This window comes from Borostomias antarcticus, assembly GCF_949987555.1.
Source record: "Borostomias antarcticus genome assembly, chromosome: 11".
Classification (NCBI taxonomy): Eukaryota; Metazoa; Chordata; class Actinopteri; order Stomiiformes; family Stomiidae; genus Borostomias; species Borostomias antarcticus.
The window spans coordinates 10458837-10483165 of NC_140244.1; the positions used below are offsets into that span (position 1 = coordinate 10458837).

General features: G+C 44.1%; 1 protein-coding gene across 1 annotated transcript; it reads left to right on the plus strand.

Annotated features, from left to right (window-relative positions):
- Window positions 1-24329, plus strand: crbn (cereblon). The gene is made up of 11 exons (XM_084445924.1): window positions 1-88; window positions 556-665; window positions 804-1006; window positions 2450-2599; window positions 5461-5623; window positions 6249-6311; window positions 6458-6542; window positions 7316-7431; window positions 13135-13199; window positions 18660-18791; window positions 22563-24329. The coding sequence occupies exons 1-11, from the start codon at window positions 16-18 to the stop codon at window positions 22744-22746; spliced, it is 1344 nt and encodes a 447-aa protein (XP_084302050.1). The 5' UTR covers window positions 1-15; the 3' UTR covers window positions 22747-24329.

The following is a 24329-nucleotide window of genomic DNA, read 5'->3' on the forward strand; positions in this document are numbered from 1 at the left end:
TGTAAACAGAAGGATATGGCTGACGACAGGGGTGGAGGCGACAACAATATCAACGACAACATGGGCAACCAATTACAGCTGCTACCCGGTACTTATTGCACTTAAATGTAATGACACCACACGAGTAATGTACGTTAGGATACATTAGTTAATTGCAAATAACTAACCTATAGCGTTGTTATGCTTATCAAACCTTATCCTTGTTAGCAGACCATAGCTAGCTAGGAGCCAGTCAGCTTCAAGTCTTACAAGGCCATGGTCATTTTGGCTGCATTCTCACACAGACAACGTTATGTGAATCTACCACAGTCAACACGTATTGCAAAAGTTGTTGGGCGAAATATGGTCATGTATGTGTAGATATGTGTCACTGTCATGCAAATACCCTTGAGTGTGGCCCGGGGAAATGAAATAGAATGTAAACTCCAACACAAAATGACGAATGAACATCTTGGCTAGATCCGTCGTATGTCTCGAAATCAATGTAGAGAAGTGCATGAAGAGTGTTGGGATACAGGACCATTGCTCATATCCCTTGCTATACCATTGTGACAGGCAACGAGGATGAAGAGGAGGAGGATGAAATGGAGACCGAGGATCACGACAGTGAGGATGCAGAAAAGCCACACATCAACTTTGACCCCAGTCTTCCCACATCGCATGCTGTGAGTATACTCAACGAAATTCCCATCTTAACTTTCTGAAATGCTGCACTTTCTGAAATGCTGCGCCCTTCCTCAGTGTGTAACTTGTTTTCTTTTACGTTAATGTCGCTCTCCCCTCCACCACCCTGGGCGGTCCAGTACCTGGGTGCGGATATGGAGGAGTTCCACGGGCGAACAGTTCACGAGGACGACAGCTGCCAGACCATCCCAGTGCTGCCGCACACCGCCGTCATGCTGATCCCGGGGCAGACGCTGCCGCTGCAGCTCTTCAGACCGCAGGAAGTCAGCATGATGCGCAGTGTGATCCAGAGAGACCGCACCTTCGCTGTGCTCGCACACAGGTACCGTCTGAGACAGAGGGAAGGTGGGAGAAAGAGAGAGAGAGACAGAGAAGGTGGGAGAGAGAGAGACAGAGAGAGAGAGACAGAGAGAATCACGTGGGGGAAGAGATTGAGAATGTTCAGGCTGAGCAAGAGAGGGCGAATGGTTATTCCGCTCAACCGGTATCTCTTAAAATGGTGTGTACAACCCAAAGGGAATATACTTGAAGGAGAGGCCTGGGTTGCACGCAAAACAGAGTTCAAAAAGTTATTGTCTGGCTTATGCTTATTTTTGACATACTGATGAAGGCCTAGCTGCTGAAATGGCTGTTTGCTCCTCTGTGCATGCATGAGAATTAAAAGAAAGAACTTTTTGAACAAGATCTCTCTTTTTTGAGTTAGAGAGGGCACCATCATAGAGAGTGTTGCATGCGTTGTGGAAAATAATTTTCTTAACTAATAGGAAAACCAAGAAAGACTATTGTCTCTCAATTAAGCATTTATTCAAAAACTCTGCAGAGGGATTTGAGTTCACCAGCCTAACGACATAAGTTGCTAGTGAAACCCAATTCATAAAAGTGTGACAAAGGAGACACAGACAAACCTTTACACACTAATCAAAAGAAGGAACAAAAAGGTGTTAAAAAGAAAGGGAAATCCAGCTCACGCCAGTAACTCAGGAAGACAGGGAGAGACACATTTGTAGCTCGGGAGGTAGAGTGGCTGGCTGGGATTCCAAGGTCCCCAGTTTGATCCCAGCTCCTGACTTTGTGCCGACGTGTCCTTGAGCAAGGCACTGAACTGAAAATTGCTCATGTGCGGCGCGGGGGTGCAGTACCTAGTACTGTCGCCTCACAGAAAGAAGGTCTCCGAGCCTTTCTTTGCAGAGTTTGCATGTTCTCCTTCTGTTTGCAAGGGTTTCCTCCTAAAAGAACCCAATACGAAAAACACGCACAAGAATAGATGTTCTTCAGTCCGGTCTCTGACCAGGACTTGGCCTGAGCACTTGGACTTGGTCCCTGGGCACCATGAGCAATGGCTGCCCACTGCTCCTGACTGCCCCCAGAGGAGGAGAGCTTGGATAGGAGAAATGCAGGGAACAATTTCCACTGGACCCAAAGACGTGTGTGTGTGTTGTGATTTGTCTCTGCTGTGTCGCCCTAACTCGTGTGTTTGTCACAAGTAGCCAAACAAAGACCCCTCAAGGTCCAGAAAAATGTAAATTTCCTGGGAGTAAAGAAAGAGATTTCTGTCTTCCAAGGTGTGAGCTCTAACAGGAGGGGTCTCCATGGAATCACATATGTTCTTCTTTTCTCACAGGAAAACAGGATGCTGACAGTTATTGAGAGCTAACCAGATAAATGTATTAACATTTGATCAAATCAAAAATATGATCATACACATTAGGCCTGTATCTGAATATCTCCAGGGAGCCTCTGGTGACTGGATGCTCTTTGTCTCTAGTGACGCAGGCGAGCCACAGCCTGAGTTTGGCACCACAGCTGAGATCTACGCGTACCGGGAGGAGCAGGAGTACGGTATCGAGACAGTCAAAGTGAAGGCCATCGGCCGGCAGAGGTTCAAGGTCCATGAGATCCGTACTCAGGCTGATGGGTAAGAGGAGACAAGCACCCTCGTCCAGCCAATCACCACGGAGCAGAATATAAATCTCTTTAAACTGGCCAATGGGAATGAGCTTGGCTACCACAGGTAGATACAGTGATTGTTATCTATTTAAAACAAGATTCTTGTCTTGGAAGAGAAGCAGCAGATGGTGGATTTCTTTTCTGCAGCAGTTGAGGATTTAGTAAGTGAAATAAATAACCACTAGAGGGCGCACACATCATATCCACAACGATACAACAAAGGATGAGAGGGAGGAGAGGATAAATCTCTCTCAGGTTGAATTCACAGAAAAACAACTGTTTGCAATTGTCATTTTTCCAAAAACAGGTTATTCAGTCACACTGATGGTTTTGACAGTAGTTATCACTGAATTCAATGCGCTGTTGTGCTGTGATACAGATCTTTGTCACAGACAAAGAATGCTCGCTCCTGCCACTTCTCGTAAACCCAATTTAATTTGTTGTGTGAGATGCCTGTGAGACAGAATTGTTGGCTCATGGATGTAATTTACAACTTCTCACAGGCTGTGAGCCACTTGGCTCATACCTGCAGAAATTTCTAGCGCCTCACACCGAGTTAATGTCTCACAGCTTGAATTGGTTGACTGGCCTGGGGATATGGAGTGTTCTGTGTTGCTAAGGAGATGAGAAATTGTTTGCAGTAGTTTTCAAAACAATTCACAGACATTTGGAATAGGAGATACTGCTCCGGATCCATATCTCGCATGTCACAGAAGAAGTTAAACTCTCTGTTCAGCTCTTCTGTGGACATTCCAACTTCTCTCACACCTTCCTTCTCTCAATAAAAGGAGATTGAGAATGACCTCTTCTTCCTCCAGCAGTAGTAAATGGGCATCACCATCTTGCTTGGATAAAAAGGTAAACAAACCAGTATGTGATGTCTACTTGCCATAGAGACTACTTGCACACACCTCAGTGCAGCATCTACTTTGCCATTGACACAGGACGCTTGTCAGTGAGCTGATGTTTTGAGTATAAATGTCCAGAACCATGGGCCATTAGCCTATCCTAAACTAGGCTTTAGGAGCCAACCTCTACCTAAGCTGTTCGGGATCTTTTCCACATCACCATGGTAACCCAGCCACTTGGAACTGTCCATGGTGCCATGTTTATTCGGACATTACATTACAGTCATTTACAGGACATCTTGCCTTTCAGCCCTCACCAGGCTATTCATCAGGTGGATGACATAAAAGCCCCCTGAGGGTGGAAATCACGCTGACTTCCTGATGCACTCTTATGTATTTTGTCATTTACACAACGCAGTGTGTGTCCTTGTGTCTGTCCACTGAATCGATGTCAGATCTCTCTGGGAGGGACTGTGTCTGCGTTCAGCTGCCTCCTCCCTCTATCACATGTTCAGCTGCTTCCTCATCACATGTTCAGTTCCTTCCTCCCTCACATGTTCAGTTCCTTCCTCTATCACATGTTCAGCTGCTTCCTCTATCACATGTTCAGCTGCCTCCTTCCTCTATCACATGTTCAGCTGCCTCCTTCCTCTATCACATGTTCAGCTGCTCCTTCCTCTATCAAATGTTCAGTTCCTTCCTCCCTCTCTGTCACATGCTCAGCCTCCCTCTCTAACACATGTTCAGCTGCGGGGCACCAAGCATTATTACCATCCGTTGCTACATACCTAGACTCACGAGTCAGTCTCTAAACGCTGTGCACAACTAGAGACTGAAAACATTAATCCAGATTTCGTTGCTAAAAGTGGGTGGAAACAATTTGAGAGATTGAAAAAACCTGCACTGAAGAACCAATCCAAAGTCGTGGGATCAGTCCTTCGTAATGGGGCGGTGAATGTTTTGCTTTGACTCTCCACTCCAGTCAGGGACGAAGATAGAGGGAGGACATAATTTCCGGTAAGGCGGGTCCTTCACCCTATTGGAGATATGCAGTGGCTCTAATTGGTTGCGCCAGTTTTCATCGCTGTTCTAGCGATGATTTTCAACTGAGATGTCTCCAGGCTTTTGGAGGCGGAGATCTCCAAAGTCTGGCATCGTGAAACTACTATATATCTAATGAAAGCAACAACAAAAAACTCTTAAATGGTCCTAATGCGTGTCTTGGAAGAGTTCTGGAGTTTGTGCCATAGTGACGGTGCAGAGTAACTAAAAGCAGACTGTCCTAATTCTGAATTCATCAAGGGGACCTCAAGGGTTGACCAGTCCTGAGTTCGCACCCCTCTAGTGACTTATGAGCGGTGTGTCTAATAGTTTGCTAAGGAGGTTAGGTTTGGGGAAAGCCACTGCAAAAGAGCCTTGTTCATTAAAAAGAGCAATGGATCGACCTATGTGACTTGAGAGAGGGTGAACCTATATCACCATACAGTGAACAGTGATGTGTATTAAATTATTGATAAATAGATGTCTCCCATTGCTCGTGTGTGAGTGTGCTATATGATGAATCACCAGCTTATCTACATATGCTTTTTGAAAATCATCCCCTTCAGATTTAACATCTATCCATTCTCCATTCATCATATTAGGTGAATAGAGTTTTGTTATGTAGCAGTTAAGACGTTTTTTTCAAGGGTGTATAGATAGCGTGTGTGCACCATGTGCAGGTGCCTGCATGTGTGTGAGCTAGGCATGCCATGCTTTTTATGGGTATGATTCTACGAAGGAACGTTCCTCATTAACAATGAATAATACTGGACTGAATACAGTGTGTCCAGACAGCAGAACATTTCGGGAGAGACAGGGTTTTTATAGAGCCTCATATGTTCATCAGTATTCACTGCACATCTCTAAATTCACCTCTGCCATTTGATCCAATCCAAATACACGTTCTCCCTCCCTCCCTCTCTCCCTCCCTCCCCCCCAGGATCAGACAGGCTAAGGTGCAGATCCTCCCAGAGCGCGTCCTGCCGGACCCCCTCGCCGCGGTGCAGCTGACGCCCCTGTCCCGCCTCCACATGCGCCCCTCCTGCAGACCCCCCACCCAGAGCTGCACACAGGCCCAGCGCTGGTGGGACGCCTACCGCCAGGTCCGCCCCTCTCCCCCAGCCTCTCCCCAAGCCTCTTCCAACGCACACGTTTGAGTTAGGAAGCCCCTGGTATTAAATCCCCAGATGACTTTGGGAGCATCGTTCACTTGATTTTTTGTCTCATGGCGCTCTGCTTCTCTGGACTGTGTCTCCATTAACAGTGAGATCATGGACCTTGGACCTTGGGGTTGGGGGCGGGTATCATTTGCATTTGTATTGCTTTCATTAGTGTGTGGTTGGTGTGATGAGAGGGAGCGACAGGGAGTGGAGGATCAGGTCAGGGTGTGGAGGATCAGGTCAGGGTGTGGAGGATCATGTCAGGGAGTGGAGGATCAGGTCAGGGTGTGGAGGATCAGGTCAGGGTGTGGAGGATCAGGTCAGGGTGTGGAGGATCAGGTCAGGGTGTGGAGGATGGAGGGAAGGTTAATTGTTTTTTTTAGTGGGGGTGTTTAGATGTTTGACACTTGGCGGGGAAAATGACAGTGATCAGAGCTGATGCTGCTGAGACTAGGGGGGAGCAAAACAATACCTGAGAAGGGGGGTTGAAAGCGAACCTGGCAACCCAGTGGAGTGTCATTCTGGAGTGTTTGTTGCCAATGATACTGATGGTGTTTTCTCTCCTCAGAGGAAGTTCCACTGTGCCAGTATGACCTCATGGCCACCTTGGGTCTACGCTCTCTATGACTCTGTGAGTACTGCCTTTCCTGTTACCGGACAGAATGATGCCACACATTTGGCTGCTCTATTTGTTACAGTGTTGGTGTGGAGTGTAGTGTGTTAAGGACATCATGAAAGTGATGGTCAATCCCGTTGCCCTGCCCCGTTTTTCTCCAGGAGACTCTGATGAACAGAGTGAAGAAACAGCTCCATGAATGGGATGAGAATCTCAAGGACGATTCCCTCCCCACAAATGTCATAGGTGAGCCTCCATTTTGGTCCGTCTGTTCTATCTATATATCCACCCTCCAGAGAACAGATGCTATGACCTTAGTAGGTCTGCTGGTGTCACAAAAAGGGTCCAAAACCAACTCTTCCAATGATGATAAAGTCATCATTGGTGGTTGTGTTCCATTGGACGTCCTTTTCCTGTCACAACAGCGCACAGATCTGGCTGCTGTGTTTGCATATTGCTGTAATTCACCCAGCAGATATGGATGTTTTTTGTCATTAGTCATGTTTTCAAAATGTCTTTGGGTGTTTGTAATCTGTGGGAAGCACAGCATGTGTTTCATGTCTTGGTATAGTTGGCAAGTAGGGTTCACAGTCTGTCTTCTCTTGGGAGCCGGGTCTGCCTGTATGCCTCGATGAGTCTCGACATACAGTAGTCAAGGACTTCCTTAGTTTTGGGTCAGTCACAGTGCTCAGGTATTATACCACTGTGTATACTCTATTTAGGGCCAAGTAGCGTTCCAATTTGCTGTTTTTTGGTAGATTCTTTCCAATGTATCAGATCATTTTCTTTAGTTTTTCTTATTTGGATTAATCTAGTGGGATTTCTGTCTGGTGGCCCTGCTTGTGGAGTCCCAGAAGCAGCTGGCTGAGGGGTCATCTCTTAAATCTGTAGGCGGGGGCTTTGTTATGGCGCGTGTCTGGGTCACCTTCCTTTAGGTGATTATAACATGTAAATGCTCTCTTTTGAATGTGGATATTTAGTCTCTCTGTGTATCTCTCTCCACCCCTCCCCCTGCTTAGACTTCTCCTACAGAGTGGCAGCCTGTCTGCCCATAGACGACGCGCTGAGACTACAGCTGCTCAAGATTGGCAGTGCCATCCAGAGGTTGCGCTGTGAGCTGGACATCATGAACCGGGTGAGAAGGAGACACACACATGCACACACACACACACACACACAAACACACACACACGCACACACCCCTAACCGGCCTGAGTGGTAATCAAGTGGCTCGCTGTGCATCTCCCATCTTTGATCTCCACTACTTCTCTTCACTGCTCGATCTATTAACGCACTCTATCTTCTCCCCCCATCTCCTCCTCCATTAATGTGCGGTGGTATATTTAGCCGTTGTCTATATATAGTGATGATTATTACCCTGCTGTCTCCGGGTCTCAGTGGTGTCTCCGGGAGAGGCTCCCGAGGCCCTGGGCCAAAGGCCTGAGAGCTTAAAAGCACCTCTCCCTCTCCCCTCCCTCACCCCACTCAGCTCCATATCCACTGTAACCCCCCCACGACACACGCTCACTCTCTCTCACACACACACACACACACACACACACACACACACACACACACACACACACACACACACACACACACACACACACACACACATTTCAAACTCTTCTCACCCCTTTCTCTGCTCTCCTTACTCTCAAGCTAAACTGCTCTCCTTTGTGACACACGCACGCACGCACGCACGCTACACTGAAAGCTTTCTATACTGCTGTGTAAATAGAACAAGGGGCACTGGACTGGAGGTCTTCACGGGTCAGGTAAATCCGAGAGGACCCGAACCAGACCCGGGTCCACATTTCCACGCTTTTATTATGGTCAATTGGGTTCAGGTGGATCCGATTCTATTACCTCGGGTCCCGGGTCTGTTTATCATTATGCGTAATACCCGAGAGAAACGCATGGCGCGAATTCAGTGAGACCGCGGGCGTGACGCAAGCGGAGACACGGCAGCCACAGTAGGCTACCTTGTGAAAAATAAGCTGAAAGAAAATGAATATAAAGAGGTCAAACCTAGCGGCAGCTTTGTGTAGCCTTATTTATTTACAGCCGTTTCATTTCCATGCTGCCACATCACAGCCTGACAAAACAGTGATTGATCCTGTCGAGATTGAAAGGATAAATCGCAATTCCATCCAACTGTGATGCAACAGCATGCAACACCAAGCAGCCTCATCAAGACATGAATACAGTAAATGTCTCAACTCTGGACAGAGCTGGAAGTCCACAGAAACACAATGACATCTGGAACATAGTCATTAGGGATGTGATGTATGTTAAGCTGCTGGAACAGTTCTGGGCCTCTCTCTCTCCCTCTCTCCCTCTCCCTCTCTCTCTCTCTCTCTCCCTCCACCTCCACCACCGCTTCATCCTCTATCACACAACCTCTGAACGAGGATCTCTGTCTCTCTCTCTCTCAAGAATTTCTCTGTCTCTCTCTCACTCTGACATTCAGTTCAGTGTGCTTTCTTCGCATTAATGTTTAAGTTAAACACTTTTGTCAAAGCCGTTCACAGCAAAGGGACAATATATACAGTCAGTGGCCACTTTATTAGGTACACCTACTGTATCTAGTACCGGATAGGAGTACCCTTTTTTGCCCCCAGAACAGCCTGCATTCTTTATTTCATTTAATTCCATTTAATTTCAATCCTTTATTTATACCCGTAAAGCACTGAGGTTTCCCTCATAGCACGAATTCAACCGGGTGCCCTCCCACACACCACTGTTTTAAACTGCTGTTATTTGAGCATTTGTGGACTTTCTGTTAGCTTAAACGGGTCTGGGAATTTTCCTCTGACCTCTCATCAACAAGATGTTTTTGCCCACAAAACTGGATGTTTTTTGTGTATCAGCATTCTCTGTAAACTACAGACTAGTGAGTGAAAATCCCAGGAGGGCAGAATTTCTGAGATGCTCCACGTCTAGCACCAGCAATCAGACCACAGTCAGTAAAGACAGTTGCTTAGATCGCTCGTCTTGCCCAGTCATCTGTCGACCAACAACTAAAACTCTTCAGCATGTCTACACACTGCACCCACATGTTTCACTGTTTGAACTAGCAGGTTATTCCTGCAACGAGCAGGTGGACCTAATCAAGTGGCAACTGAGTGTAAAAGTATCAGTACAATTATGATACAGTACAACCCGCGCATATGTGCACACAGATGATTCCTTGGAATTTTGAGGTTAGGAAAAAAATCTTGTGCGTTCATCAGGAGTGTATGGGAAAGACATGATGGCAGTGAGTAGAGGAAATTGTATCATTACCATAGTAATCAAAAGGACCATTCTAACAGGTTGAACAACCATTTCTTATGTAAGACAGTTAGATTCTGATTAATTATCGTACAGAGATTTTTTTTTTTTTTCTCCTCTTAAAAAAAAGACTTGGTCAAACAGCAGTGTTGTGTGCATTATTTTGTTATCCTGCTATAATTATAATGTATTTATTATTTATATATATTTTGCCCTGTGCATGCAATTCGTTAGCTACATGTTTTACCTGCCAACAGTATGCACAAGGCCCAAGTGCAACAGAATCTCTAGTGCCTGTCGGCTCAGTTTAGGCTTAGCGACTGTAAAAAACTGTCAGCATAGGTTAGTTGCAGCATTAACGCACCGAATATCAATTTGTGGTCGAACATTTATAATGCATCCTCATAGAACGACTTGAATTAACCATTTACAGTTTGGTGTAGTTGTCTGTAGACTAGAATACATTGTAGCACTTGCCAGGAGTTCTGTCTCATATCTGTCTGTCCAGAGGTCATTCCATCAAAATATATGGGAGTGCATGAAAAGTTATTGAAAGGGAATTTTATTTTTTAACATTAGGCTATAGTATAATGAACACGGAAGTACAGTAGGCCTACTGTATATGTAATGTATGCAGTGCTAAACATAGCCCTATTGTATGATATATCAGATTTCTCTGATGCAATAAGGGCCAGTGATTTTTAGTGTTCAGCCCAGTAACGTTGAAAAGCTAATGGCCCAGGTGTTCAGTGCTGTCATTTATTCAAGTCAAGTAATGTTTATTAAAAATAATTGTGTACCTTATTTGCAGTTAATGTATTTTCATTTCAAAGCAAATCTATACAAGTCTCCGATCACTATTCAGTATGAAAAAAGCTCATTTCAGAATAAGAATTAATTTTATTGCCATTGTAGTTTTTCAACATACTAGGAATTTGCTTTCGGGCATGGTGCATAACATGGAGACAACATTGGACAGGGTGCAGGGATGAGACAGGACAGTGCAAACAGAGGACAGTTCAAAGAGCAAATACAAAATACTAGTGCAAAATAAGATATAATATTTTTTTTTAAAAGACAGTGTAGTACGGTCAGTGTATATACAGTGAGTGTGTACATTTTGTAACGTGTACTGTACAGTATGTGAGTGTGTGTATATGGTGTGTACAGCATGATATGTGAGTGTGGTGTGTCCTATGTACAGTATATTTGGTGGTCATGTGCAAGTGTGTCTCAACGGTGCCGGGGTCCGGGCGGGTTGGAGGCAGTCAGAGGGGGCTGGTGGCCATGGGGAAGAAGCTAGCTCTGTGGCGTGCGGTCAGGCCCCTGCAAAGTAATGACTGGGCCCCAGAAAAAGTCCAGTGAATGCCCCCCCCCCCAAACCTGTTTCACTCAAACCAATGTGCTCTCAAACAGAGAGACTGACGCAGTGTTAAGGGCTAGATAAGCACACGTGATGTGCAGGCACGCACACCCTTACACTCTCTCTCTCTCTCTCTCTCTCTCTCTCTCTCTCTCTCTCTCTCTCACACAAACCCTTACAACCAGGTCAACAAAGATCTGCTACACTCAAAACACAATGCTTAGATGTAGAAAGTATATTTTCCTACCTTATAGCTTCTTCCTCTTTGCCTCAGGCTCTTACAGCAACATCCTCCTGGTCTTCCTGGATGCAGTCCTTTATAATGTCATTAAAGTCAATCTTCTGAGCCAGTTCGCACTCAATGGAGAGTATTGCCAGGTTATTGAGCCTCTCCTGACTCATTGTGGAGCGCATATGATTCTTTATTATTTTTAATTTGCTGAATGATCTCTCTCCTCCTGCTACACTTACAGGTAGTGTGCAAAATATGCGCAGCGCAATGCAGATGTCACCATAAATGCTCTCCGTTAGCTAGCTCTTCTACTTCTTGGCAGTTAACGTTACCCTGGCTCTTCTGCGCTGATACAAAAAAGTTTGTAAGAACATTTTGTTTATTCGGGTCCAGTGCCCTTGATTGTTCCATGTTTTTTTTCTCCTTCCTTTTCTGTGATCCGGATTTATGTGTAGGTCCCGGCATAGCTAATTCCTAACAATACAACTAAGTTACCTGGCTAGTTAAAGTTTTTTTCTCCCGCATAGGGTATTTTGAACAACGCACTTCACACATGAAGTTGCACACAATTGAATTGGCTATACCATTTTGGGGGAGGTGGGGGGGGGGGGGGTAATTTGGTAATATGCTACATTTTATTAAAGCAACGAACCACATTTGGGTAAAATATAGTTTTGTTCTAGTAAGTGATGGAAACTTTACAAAACTTTATTTTAGCTGATTCATGGGCCCCCCCCTAAGGGCTGGGCCCCCCAAAGCGTTACCCTTTATCCCCCCTTATGCACGGGCCTGCGTGCAGTTGTGGTCCTGATGGACCGCAGCCTCCTGCCTGAGGGGAGTGGCACGAAGAGATTGTGGCCGGGGTGGGAGGGGTCGGCCGCAATTCTCCTGGCCCGCTTCAGGGTCCTGGAGTTGTGCAGTTGAGTTGGCTTCCCAAGTAGTCCATTGTGGCATTTTGGTGCCATCAAAACATGTGCTGATGCCACTAGCTGAAAAAGTTATGGGAAATGTAAGTCTGGAGCCCTCTGCCAAAAAAACCTGACTTCCCACATTTTTTAATAAGTAAGCTGAATCGTCCAAACAGTCTACTCAGAAAGATAATACATTGACATTTATTATCTTTTAAAACTCGCACCCCCAGGACACAGCATTCAGTCGAATTGCGCATGCGCAACTTTGTGCTTAAACTACACAGTAGTAGCTAACTATTCCGGTGTCTATGGATATCATGCGTTTTTTAGCTCAATGATATCATGGCGGGGGTGAGAAAACCGAAGCGAAACATCACGGAGGAAGCCAGAAAAGGAAAAAGACAATCTGACAAACTTTATGAAAAAACGCTATGTATTGCTTTAACCAGGTTTAGACCTATTGAGATTAAAATCTCTTTTTCAAGAGCAAACTGGCCAAGAATGGCGGCATTATAAAAATGTTCATACACACTCACTTTAAAATGGAGACAATGGACTGATGTATTCATGCATAGCAGATCACCATAGTCAAGAACAGGCCAGAACGTCACTTCAACCAGGCTTCGTCTGACATCAAGAGGAAAAACAAGACTTGTTTCTAAAATAAAAACCTAACTTAAATTTCAACTTTGGCACCAGACTCTGTATAGGAGGTGTAAAAGAGTCATAATGTGCCGCAGGGACTCCACGGTTGATGGACCCACATCACTTGGTGTTCCCACTGTGGCATGTCTTAGGTGTGTGAGGTAATTCCTCACGCTAGTTATCTCTCATCTTTGACTGGAGATAACAAGCAGCCCTTGCCACTGAGGGACACACTGTTCTATCAAGGGGTCACACGGGCCGACTGATGACGAGCCCATCTTATCAGGCCAACTACAGCGCAGCGTTAGACAAACATGTAGGAAGGGAGACGCCCGGCGTGATTATTAGGGTGAACGTGAAGTTGTCATGGAGACAGACACCATTAACTGTTTTCTGTGTTCTTTTCTACAGTGCACCTCCCTGTGCTGCAAGAACTGCCAGGACACAGAGATCACCACGAAGACCGAGATCTTCAGGTGAGCCACGAAGAAGCTCCTCCACAGCTCCGTCTCTGGCTTTGTGTGTGAGGAGAAGCTCAGTCTCTGGCTGTGTGTGTGAGGAGAAGCTCAGTCTCTGGCTGTGTGTGTGAGGAGAAGCTCAGTCTCTGGCTGTGTGTGTGTGGAGAAGCTCAGTCTCTGGCTGTGTGTGTGAGGAGAAGCTCAGTCTCTGGCTGTGTGTGTGAGGTGAAGCCCAGGCCTGTATTACACTTATGAGTTTTTTCATGGATACGCTTTCGAACGGGGGGACCCGTGATTAGATGCAAAATTACACGTAAAGGTCTGTTCTAATCTCTCATCACTCTAACATGCCCCAAAACGCATATCACACCACCATTGAAGAGCATATCAAACAGGTGATTTCAAGTTTGTTCTTTAGCAATTGTATCTGTTTCTTGGCTATAACAGTCTAGAATGTTTGAAATTTAAATTGCAGTTCCACGAGTTACTCTTTTCATTTTTTCCAGTATAACTCCATTAATTCCTATTTTGACTTTTGATCATAGACTCACACACGAAGAAACTAATCCATAGGCTATTGTTCAATGATTACAGATCCGATTTCAGAATATTATTCCTGATTAAACTGTACAACATATTTGAGGGGGTCTTTTGCAAAGACAGACATCTCCGTTTGTAGGTGTATTAGATATCCTAAATCATGTTTGCCCATATCTGCGGTGAGGAGAGCGGATATGGTTTAAAATAGTAGGCCTACATTCATGATGGTGATGTCAACAGATCGACAACATGCCGGACATGACTTGTTTTTTTGTGTCCCTTTGGTTAAGTTTACATTTTTTAGGTTAAAAATTTAAAATAAACTTAAAGATTACTTGCATACATTCTTTACTGACAACCTGCCCTAAAAAGTTGTGGTTTTAATTCATTTCGAGAGAATTATTGAGTAAAAATGGCAAAAATGTCTGTGGTGTATAACCATAAAAACCAAGTACAGAAGAATTCAAATTGCTCAAAAGAGCTGAAAGTCTAAAAAACAACAACATATAAACTAGTTTGGCATAAAATTACATCATAACTATTTTAAAGTTAATAAAAGAAGTGGAACTATATTGTTCTGGATATTATAAATAATCCGGGGAATCATGTCAGTCAGTTCAACTTGCATAAGTGTCTAGATGGTGTACCACCATATAAGGATTTTTTTTTTTAAAGATTTTTTACAAGAAGACAATTTTGGTGGGAAATGTATCACAGAGAAGGACCCCTCTATGCTCTTCATGGTTGCATGTCAAGGTTAGTAACTCTTAGAAATATTGAGATAATTTGACATTTTAGGGTATGGTCAGGTATGATTAAGTTTACATGTCAAATGGTGTAACCAGTGGAAAATGGTGTAACCAGTGAAAAACATTGATTATTGATCTTTATCATAAAAATAAGTATTTACTTTAAAAAGTATGTTTGAAAGTAGCTAGGTCAACTAGCTAGCTTTCATGGGTGTCCATGTAAATGCCTGACAAATTTGATTTTTAATGTGTAGCTGTTTCTGTCCAGCACGCCATTGCAAAGCTACAGCTTTCTTTTAATTTAATCCAGGAAGCTCTTTTTAATCTTAAATTAGTTCTTAATGCTAGTAAAACCAAATTTATGATTTTTTCGCGTGCTAGAAATATTAATTATGAAGACATGCAAATCTCTACCGCTGGCGGTTCTAGGATAGAGAGAGTCACTGAATACAAGTACCTGGGTGTGTGGCTCGATGAGAAACTTACTTTTAAATTCCATATTGATAACCTTGCCTCCAAGCTGCACCAGAAAATTGGTTTCTTGTACAGAAACAGGTCCAGCTTCCCCTTAAGCTGTAGGAAAAGGGTTCTAAAGGCAGTGTTCCTATCAGTCTTAGATTATGGTGATGTTGTGTATAGGAATGCGGCAGCCTCAACCTTAAAGCCTCTGGATTCAGTCTACCATTCTGCTATTAGATTTATTACAGGCGCTAAATATGACACTCATCACTGTGCTCTTTATGATATGGTAGGATGGCCTTTTCTCACTGAGAGACAAAACTATCACTGGTATTTATTTATTTTTAAAACCCTCACTGGAAAACACCCTTTTTACCTCTCACAGATTTTATCATGGAACTATGGGACCTATTCCACACGATCAGTGAACTGCTTTTACTCAAGGTTCCCCGGGCTTACACTGACATTGGAAAATCTGCTTTTTGTTTTAATGCCCCTCACTCCTGGAATGCAGCCCGAGGGCAGAACGAAAGGGAGAGGAAAGATTGCACAAAAAGGGAGGACAGTACACAAGGACAGTCTAGCACTCAGGCACACAGTGTGGGGGGGAAAATTTCACACAAACAACTCTCACACAACACAACAGCAAGTGAACCTAGGAGTCCATTATGGTGAACAAATGGGTTTTTAACAATCCTTTAAAAGTCCCTACGGTGGGAGCAGACAATGTGAATGGGGAGCTTGTTCCACAGTTTTGGAGCCAACACAGCAAAGGCGCGATCTTCCAGCCTTACTGTGTTGGACCATGGAGTTCTCAGCCACATTTGGTCGTCCGACCTGAGTCCCCGCGAGCTGGAGGTTTTGACCATGTTGCAATTGATTATTATTATGAGTACACCTACATACACTCTAGGTTGATAAAATATAGAATATTTAGCACTTTTCTCTGGTTACACCACTTGACATTAAAGGTGCATTTGGTCTTACTTTTTGAAGAAAAAAAAAGTGCAAATGTTATTTCAAATGACATAAAACCAACATAAATACAAAATCCACATATTAACACACCTGATGCATGCTTTTAATACAGTATTTCCCCCAAATGTTTTTTTCATCTTTCCCACCCTTATTTGTCACTAGCTGCGTTTCCATTACACTTTTTCACAAAATAAAAGCAATATTTCGAAAGTTCAATTGCGACTTGCAGGTGTTTACATTGAAAGGTGTTTTGCGCAAGAGCCGTAATTCTCGTAGTCAAGTCTCGCGACGCCACACAATTCACGCAAAGCGCAACTAGGAAGTAAACCGTGGATGTATTAAGTAAACAAACCGTTGTAATATTTGAACTTTATTTTAGCTTTCCCCTTGGCTCCGCTCTTAAACAGCTAACGTCTCCCAGCTAAGTATCATTGCTTTAGGGTCTTCCACTTGCTCCAGAGGCATATCGCGTAATTTTTTGAAGCGAGCAAATCACGTGACCCTACCTCTTCTTCTCCTGCCTAAATTCGAAAAAAGTGTTTCCATTACGCTTTTGCGATATACTTCTATATCGAAACTGCTGAAAAACCAACTCATGAGAGCGTAAAAACGGAATTTGAGAGGTTTTTCAAAATTTAGGTGTTTCCATTATCAATTTTTTATTGCGATATTTAGGTTTTGCGCAATTCTAGGTGTAATGGAAACGCGACTACTGACCCAAAAACATTCACACACAGTACGGTGCACTCCAAGCTCTCCCCCTGCAAACCCCAGTCCAAACCCTGTGTCTCTAGCACCCTCACACAGGTAGGTGGCTTCGTTCTAAATTTTGTTTTCATATTGTATAATCCAATCCAAAAAATGACTGGAGGTGAATGGGTAGCTCTAGCACCCCCACACAGGGAGCTGGCTTCGTTCTAAATTTTGTTTTCATTCATGGATCCAACCCGTGATTCGGATCCGCCCCACAATTTAAGAGGTTGGAAGTTGGCTCATGCTACACCCCTCCACCAAGTTTCATGAAAATCGTTTTTGGTAGTTTTTGCGTAATCCTGGTTCAAAAAATGAATGGAGGTGAATGGCCCCTTTGGGCACCCCGTGGACCTGACCCGTGCGTCGGATCTGCACCAAAACGTTTGTTCTAATTTGGACCATGCTACACCCATCCAGTTTTGATAAAATCGGTCCAGTAGTTTTTGCGTAATCCTGCTAACAAACACACGCACGCCACCGAAAATATTACCTCTCACCCTGCGGAAGACTTGAGAACTGGGTCGGCCTCTCCGGTCCAGTTCTTGACTGGTTCAGGATTTATCTGTCTTTAACTGGCTGAGAGTTCTTCATCGCCCTTGGTGATCACAGCTCAAAAAACACTTCTATGGTTGGGTAATGGGTAGCCAGGTATCGAGGGTTGGTTTCTACATCTTCAGGGGACTCGTGCTTCCAACAGTACTACACCCATAAAATAAGACCTTCAAAATTTTGCTCGCACATTGCACCGCACACCTACTTTCATGTGTGCCCACCGACCTCTGGCTACACTACTGACACACACACACAAACCTGGTGGGAAGGCTGCATCAGCTTTTCATATTAGCTATATTAGTGTTTCTCTGAGGCCCGAGGCCTGCCTGCAGAGTTAAACATTTAGGATAGATTTGAATCACTCCTCCGACTCACCTCTGTCCAAGCGATTCGATTATGATAGATTTGAATAGCTTCTCTTACCTTTGTCCAGGTGATAAAGTTAGGATAGATTTGATTCACTCCTCTGAATCACTACTTCAGGACGTGCGTCACAATCTTTCAGACACAGCCAGTCTACCTTGTAATGGACCAGACAGAAGAATTCTCACTATGGTGATGTTTAGAATTGTATTTTTTCAAATAACTTTTCACCCTTTTCAAATACATTTTCACCCTCAAAATGGTGTAATAATGTGGCTGTCTGTGTTATTAAGGTCTGGGCTTACATCACTGTGGCGGAAGATATGCTTTCTGCATAAACACTCAAAATCTATGGGGTCATTTCCAAAGCTCTTGTACACTGTGTGTGCGTGTGTGCGTGTGTGTGTGTGCGCGCATGCGTGAGCCTGTTAGTTGTGCTTGTATCTAATGCTAAGTGACACGTGTGACCAAAAGTGAGCCAGCGAGATTGGCCAGGCCCGTGTGGGCTCCTTTGGTGATAGTCTCTGCTGGACAACAACCAGACGGTCCCGGCTGATGACTGACCCTGTGTTTGATATCCCAGGATGGAGAGGGGAGTGCACTGTGGTCAGATTTGAAAGTGGATGGAGTGAATGAATAGATGCATTTGATTTGTCATTTCCGCTAACTAATAGATGTCTTGCACTAAGGTTTTTAAGAGCTAATTGGATTGCCTCTCGAAGCCCGGTTCAGATACGGCAGCCCAGACGAAACACTGGTTTTAAAACATTGGTTGTCTTCTCATGAGATTTCACATGTTAATCTTGAAAACACATTTTTGAATATTTGGTGTTCCAAAAAAGCAAATAGAGACCAATGCAATTCCCTTCTTAAATGGCTTAATGTTCAATAAAAAACAATTTGGGGGAAAAAGGCCTCTTATCTGATGTTGTAGCTATTTTGTGCTCTCTCTATCTCTCTTAGGATGCCATAGGATGCTAAGCCTGTCCTTGTTGCATCCAACATAGCGTGCATTATCAATGACTAGGATCAAACCGAGTTTGCCTGACCCAAGTTTTTCTGTCACTCTTTCTCTCTCCCATAGTCTGTCTCTGTATGGGCCCATGGCTGCCTATGTCAACCCTCACGGGTACGTCCATGAGACCCTCACCGTCTACAAAGCCAGCAACCTCAACCTGGACGGCAGGCCGTCCACTCTGCACAGCTGGTTTCCAGGGTAACACGTCTCTCTCTCTCTCTCTCTCTCTCTCTTCATTCTCTCTATCTCTTGCTCTCTCTGTCTATACGAAAACCTACTCACTGGCACACATAAGATGCATATCGGTACTCCACACACACACACACACACACACACACACAAAGCGATAGACACCCGCTCTGTGTCCGTTAAACTAGATTTTCAGATTACATACAGATCCGCACCACTGAGGTTTTCTTAAAGGACAATGCTCGTTATTGACAACCTGGACCTTATTTACGACATATTATAAGACGTTTGACTCACCGAGATCACTTTGGTGTAGTTCGGAGGCATGTAGAAGAAATTTAAAATCCAGCGCGAGCCAGTATATCCATGTAATGGCGGTGGTCGGGGCACTTAGAATGCAGTTTCTAAAAATCTATTTTCTGCCGCGAAACGGTTGTTTTCATCAATCTGTCTTGATGAATCGCTAGTTGTGCTTACATAGAGCATAGGCCTGTTGTGGTTTTCACATGCCATGATCTTTAGAAACGTCTTTTGAAACGAAATAGCTTCCTCGCACAGCGCGCTATCGTTGCTCCAGCACGCTGTGCACATGCGTGCTGGAGCAAGTGAGGAAGCTATTTCATGTCTAAAGACGTTACTAAAGATCATATTACAGAGGCATGTGAAAAACAACACAACAGGCCTATGCTCTATGTAGAATGAATGACCCCAGAATTACATGTGAATTGGTGTGTGTGGTCAAGCTTTAAGTCTTCTGTGAGGTGGGGGAGTATCGAAAAGACAAGGTATATGCACATCCCCAAGAAAACTGGTGCTGGACCACAAAGACTCAAATTAAAGAAATTAAAACATATCGTTTCGCCCAGCAAGGGCTTCATCAGATAGATATATTCTGTTTGATTGGTGAATAAAGCACGGCACAGCAGTATACTATGTGCAGACATTTTCCTTTCTTTAATTTCAATAGGGGAGTGTGGTCAAGCCGTCAGTCTTCTGTGTGAGATAGGGGAGTGTGGTCAAGCTGTCAGTCTTCTGTGTGAGATAGGGGAGTGTGGGCTCCTCTGAGTATCTGTAGTCCAGTTGTTCCAGGGGGTTGTTACAGAGTTTTCACACTTTGATGGAAAGAGAGAAAGGGAGCGAGAGAGAAAGAGAGAGAGAAGCGTTAGAGACTCAGATCAAGGTTCAGATCAAAAAGTTGACAAAACTAGCACTTTTGAGAAAGTTGATAATTGCTCTACCACCGTTTAGGTCATACAATTGATGTGAGTGGGCACCGTGAAAAATCATTCAAAAACATGTTAAACTCTCGATTTCAAAGACAAGAAGCTCACGAGGGGGTAATTGGTGTCCGTTGGTGTTCTGACATCAAATTCGCCGCAAAGTATGAATCCTGTACGGTTTTATTGATCATTTTATGAAATCCATTGACTTGTATTGACGCGACCGTTGTAGATGTGTAGATCAATCCGCAGAGGGGATTCAGGAAGCGGAACTACTTACCGTAGCTATTGTTATTCTTTATGTTGCTAGGCTACCTAGTATGCGGAAGTTTACACACGTATGTGCTACGACTAAATAGTTACTTTATGGCGAAATATATGTCAGAACGCCAACTAACACCTCGGTGAGTTTGTCTTTGAAATTGAGAGTTTAACATGTTTTTTTAATGATTTTTCACGGTGCCCACCCACATCCATTGTATGACCAAAACGGTGGTAGAGCAATTATCAGACTTTCTCAAAAGTGCTAAACCATTGTATATGATCATAAGTAACCTTAAAACAGGGCTAAACATGATTTTTCCCTTTACTACTCCTTTAAGGACTTGACAATGGTGATGCAATTGGACAAATGCTATCGTCAAAGGCTATTAGCAATAGACAAACACAATAGGCACAATGGTCAAATTTTAGTATGTTGCTCGTGTCCGTGGAGTTGCGTCTCATAAAAGGGTGAAATAATTGAATGAAGCGGCACAGGTGTGCCTTTCTCAATCCAATCAGGTGTGCCACAGTATAAAAGACAGGCTAGGTGTGGATGAATGAGCATAGAGGTGGAGTGGAAAAGAAGCATATTCTTTAGGCTATGCAGAAGGAGATCTATTATTCTTGTGCATGAAGTACAGTAGAAGATTGCAGATTACAGAGCCAAATAATTATATAAAATATTAGAGTTGCTTGGGAGGAGATAGCAGTAGCTGTAAGTACTTAATGAATTTCAGTTGTAGTCCTACAGAAAGATGTGGTGGTAGTTTTCTATGTCAATAAAATACTTAAAATGCTTTTAATTTTGAATCAGTGGCTATTGATCTATCGGTTTGTAGGCTAATACAAAATTCAAATGATGACAATTGGTGTAAGCCGACTAGACAGGTTGGAAAACAGACCAACATTTTTCTGAGGACTGTATTGTAGTGCTCCCCCTGACCGATCCAAACATCTGAAACGCATTTTCAGGCAACCAAATGCTCTCTCTATCACACTCCTGGCTGTTGACAGCAACTGATTAAATGAATGCTGTCTCTGAGAAGAGGGGGCGATATACAATGTATAAGCCACATGTTACATTATGATAACCACTGTCTCCTATAAGTACTCCGAATTTTCGTGCTTCCACGTGTAATAGTGCCATACAGTATGTAAACCACAAGGGTCCCCACTCCAAATGTTCAGGTGATTTGTGATGTGAGAGGTCAGGCTACATCACTCATTGATGTAAAAAATACCCGGGTTCAGCGCATGGTTTGTTATGATAAGCGAATTCTTCTCTTCCTCTACTGTCTTCCAGAGTGAAGGTCTGTATGGTCGGCATGGGAGACAATAGTTATCATTAAAGACTCCCTTGGATTTCAAGACATCTATTGAGCTTTTTAACACCTCATTAAATAACATTTTCATGAGTTTCAGTTGAGTTTTGACAGCTCATTTATATGCCAGAAGCTTCATTTAATATTTGGGGAAATCATAACAATAATGGCCACAGTCCTCAATGTAAACAGATTCTCAAGAATGCTTTATTTTATTAACTAATGTATTTATTTTTCCTAAGTCCCTGCTCCTCCTCTGTGATGACAAGAACGGATGCGCTTTGCCTCCCGACACTCCCATGAACAACTCCATCTACTTTGACGCAAACTGGCAAACACACTTTATGCAGCACAAAAATTCCAAAATGCCTATTGCCTTAACGATTGCCAATAGTGTAAGTGATTCCGCGTGACCATTTTCAGTGCCTAAGACTGGAAAACACTCCTCATTGTGGATTAAACCTGTTTTGAATCTCTACAAAATGGGCTAGATTAGATCTGACACCCCTCTCAAAGACTGAGCTGCTGCCAGAAAGACTGAGAAGGTTCTGAGCTGAACAGGTGTCAGATGTGAGCTGAGGCTAAGAGCTCCTTAGTGTGCCTGGACTGGACTCCTGGCCAGTTCCCACGTGAAAAACACAGCCAGGGCTTTGGTCTGAGCAGGAAATGAGCTGGGAGCTAATGGAGAGATGAGAGAGGGGATTGCTTTGATTTACCACAGTCTGTGTGTCTGTCATATCTGAGTAGAGAGAGAGGGAGGGTGGAGAGAGAAAGAGGGGGAGAGAGAGAAATGCCGTTTGGTGCTGGTGGTGAGTGAATGGCCGTGCAGACTGGGTAAGTCCTCAGTAAACCCCGGTGTTTACCAGCATACTCCGTCAGACTAAACAACACTGCCTGTGAGCCACAAACATGCAGGGATGTGAAAGACGCCACCTTTAATCGGCGGTGCTCTCTCCTCTCTCCCTCTCATTCAGCTATGCCTGGACCATCGCCCAGTGTCGGAGCTGCGGATCTCACATGGGCTGGAAGTTCACGGCCACCAAGAAGGACTTGTCCCCGCCCCGCTTCTGGGGTCTGACCCGCTCTGCTCTGCTGCCCCGGATCCCCCAGAGCGACGGGGACGAGGGGGACGAGGGCTCCCGCCTGCTCTGCCTGTGACCTGGGACCACCTCCACCACCGCTTCATCCTCTATCACACAACCTCTGAGCGAGGATCTCTCTCTCTCTCCCTCTCTCTCTGTGTCTCTCTCTCCCTCTCTGTCTCTCAATGTCTCTCTCTCTCTCTCCCTCTCTGTCTTTCTCTCTGTCTCTCTCCATGTCTCTCTGTCTCTCTCTCTCTCCCAATCAGTCAATAGATCCCACCCACTGACAATCCTGGCAGCAAATCCACCATATTCATGTAAAGGTCATTCAGCCTGTTAATGGCACCTAACAACACAAAGGCAGATAAAGACATAAAGAAGCAGGGATAATGGAGAACGGAAAAAAAAATGGAGCGAGACCTTAAAAGACAAGTGTGATGAAATGCACTGGTGAGGAAAGGTGGAGACAGGAGAATTAGAGGGTGAAAGACATTTCTTCTGCAACACGGGCGCATCGTACTCACAGCATGCTACTCTTGACCCGTCTGTCTGTCTGTCCAGCTGTTGCGCTCTCCGCCAAGGACAGAAACACTGCTCAGTGCTTAGTGATTCTGCATGCAGTCAAGCTGGGGGGGTTAAGGGTCACAGGCACATATCAAGAGTAGCCCCTAACACCTTCTGATCTGTTGCAAACCAACCACTTGTGATCCAATTAGGATTGTGATCCACTTGGGATTCACGTCCAGGCAGTTTGTCCTTCATCTCCTTATTTCATGTCAACTTCAGCTGAAAAAGGTTCACTGATGTCCAGATAGGAGACACACAATCGATGATTGGCCAGATGAAAGGCAAACACAGCGTTTGGAAAGATATGCTTCTTTTACACAAAGTGTGTTGATATTTGAGATGCTTTGCTGATCTGGTGGCAAGGTATGGAGAAGTGTGCATTTGCAGGGTGGAATTTGAATGAGGTATCCCTCCAGGCTATTTTTTGACATGCATATTTTGTTTTCATATTGTTACATTGTTTTGAAAATACATGTTATATAAATGGAGAAATATTGGTATCTATTTTGTAATGAACGATGGTCCACTGTACTGCAAAACACTGTGCCTCTGGAGACAAGCATCACCTCTGGTTACCTCCTGTTTGTGAGTGAAGACTAGAGTTAGTTTGGTGCCTGTTTTAAACTAAAAGACTGGGGATAAGGAATGACAGAAGGCTGTGAAGGTGCAGAGACTGTTCTCTAGAACCTCAGGCGATCCATGATTCTGTTCTGTCATTCTGATTCTGTTTATGATGAACGTCAAGTTGTGTTGGCGTGCCGACAGTACGTATGTTCTAAATCAGTGTGTATGGGTTTGATCTGACGATGAGCCGCAGAATCACATGGAACATTCGTACTGTCATAAAGAGTGGACTGTTTCTTTAGATCGGTGTCTTAGTTTTAAGCTCTGAATTGTACTTCTTGCTTAACGTGCAAGGTTATTTTGGCTCATGTTTGTATAAATGTAATTGTAACCAAGCAATGATTGCAATGCTGGTCTGATATAGATGTATATCTCTAGAATCTCCACGCTCTCTGATCCTCATCAGTCATGGGTTTCCAATGTTGGAGCATGGTAAAACAAAGTATTTGTTTAGCAGAGCTAAAGTAA

What these genes read in the sequence shown, in the direction of transcription:
- crbn (XM_084445924.1), top strand. Translation starts at nt 16, where the DNA reads ATGGCTGACGACAGGGGTGGAGGCGACAACAATATCAACGACAACATG. An exon ending in AGCTGGACATCATGAACCGG is followed by an intron (nt 7,432 to 13,134) that starts GTGAGAAGGAGA and finishes TCTTTTCTACAG; the next exon opens with TGCACCTCCCTGTGCTGCAA. An exon ending in ACGAAGACCGAGATCTTCAG is followed by an intron (nt 13,200 to 18,659) that starts GTGAGCCACGAA and finishes TCTCTCCCATAG; the next exon opens with TCTGTCTCTGTATGGGCCCA.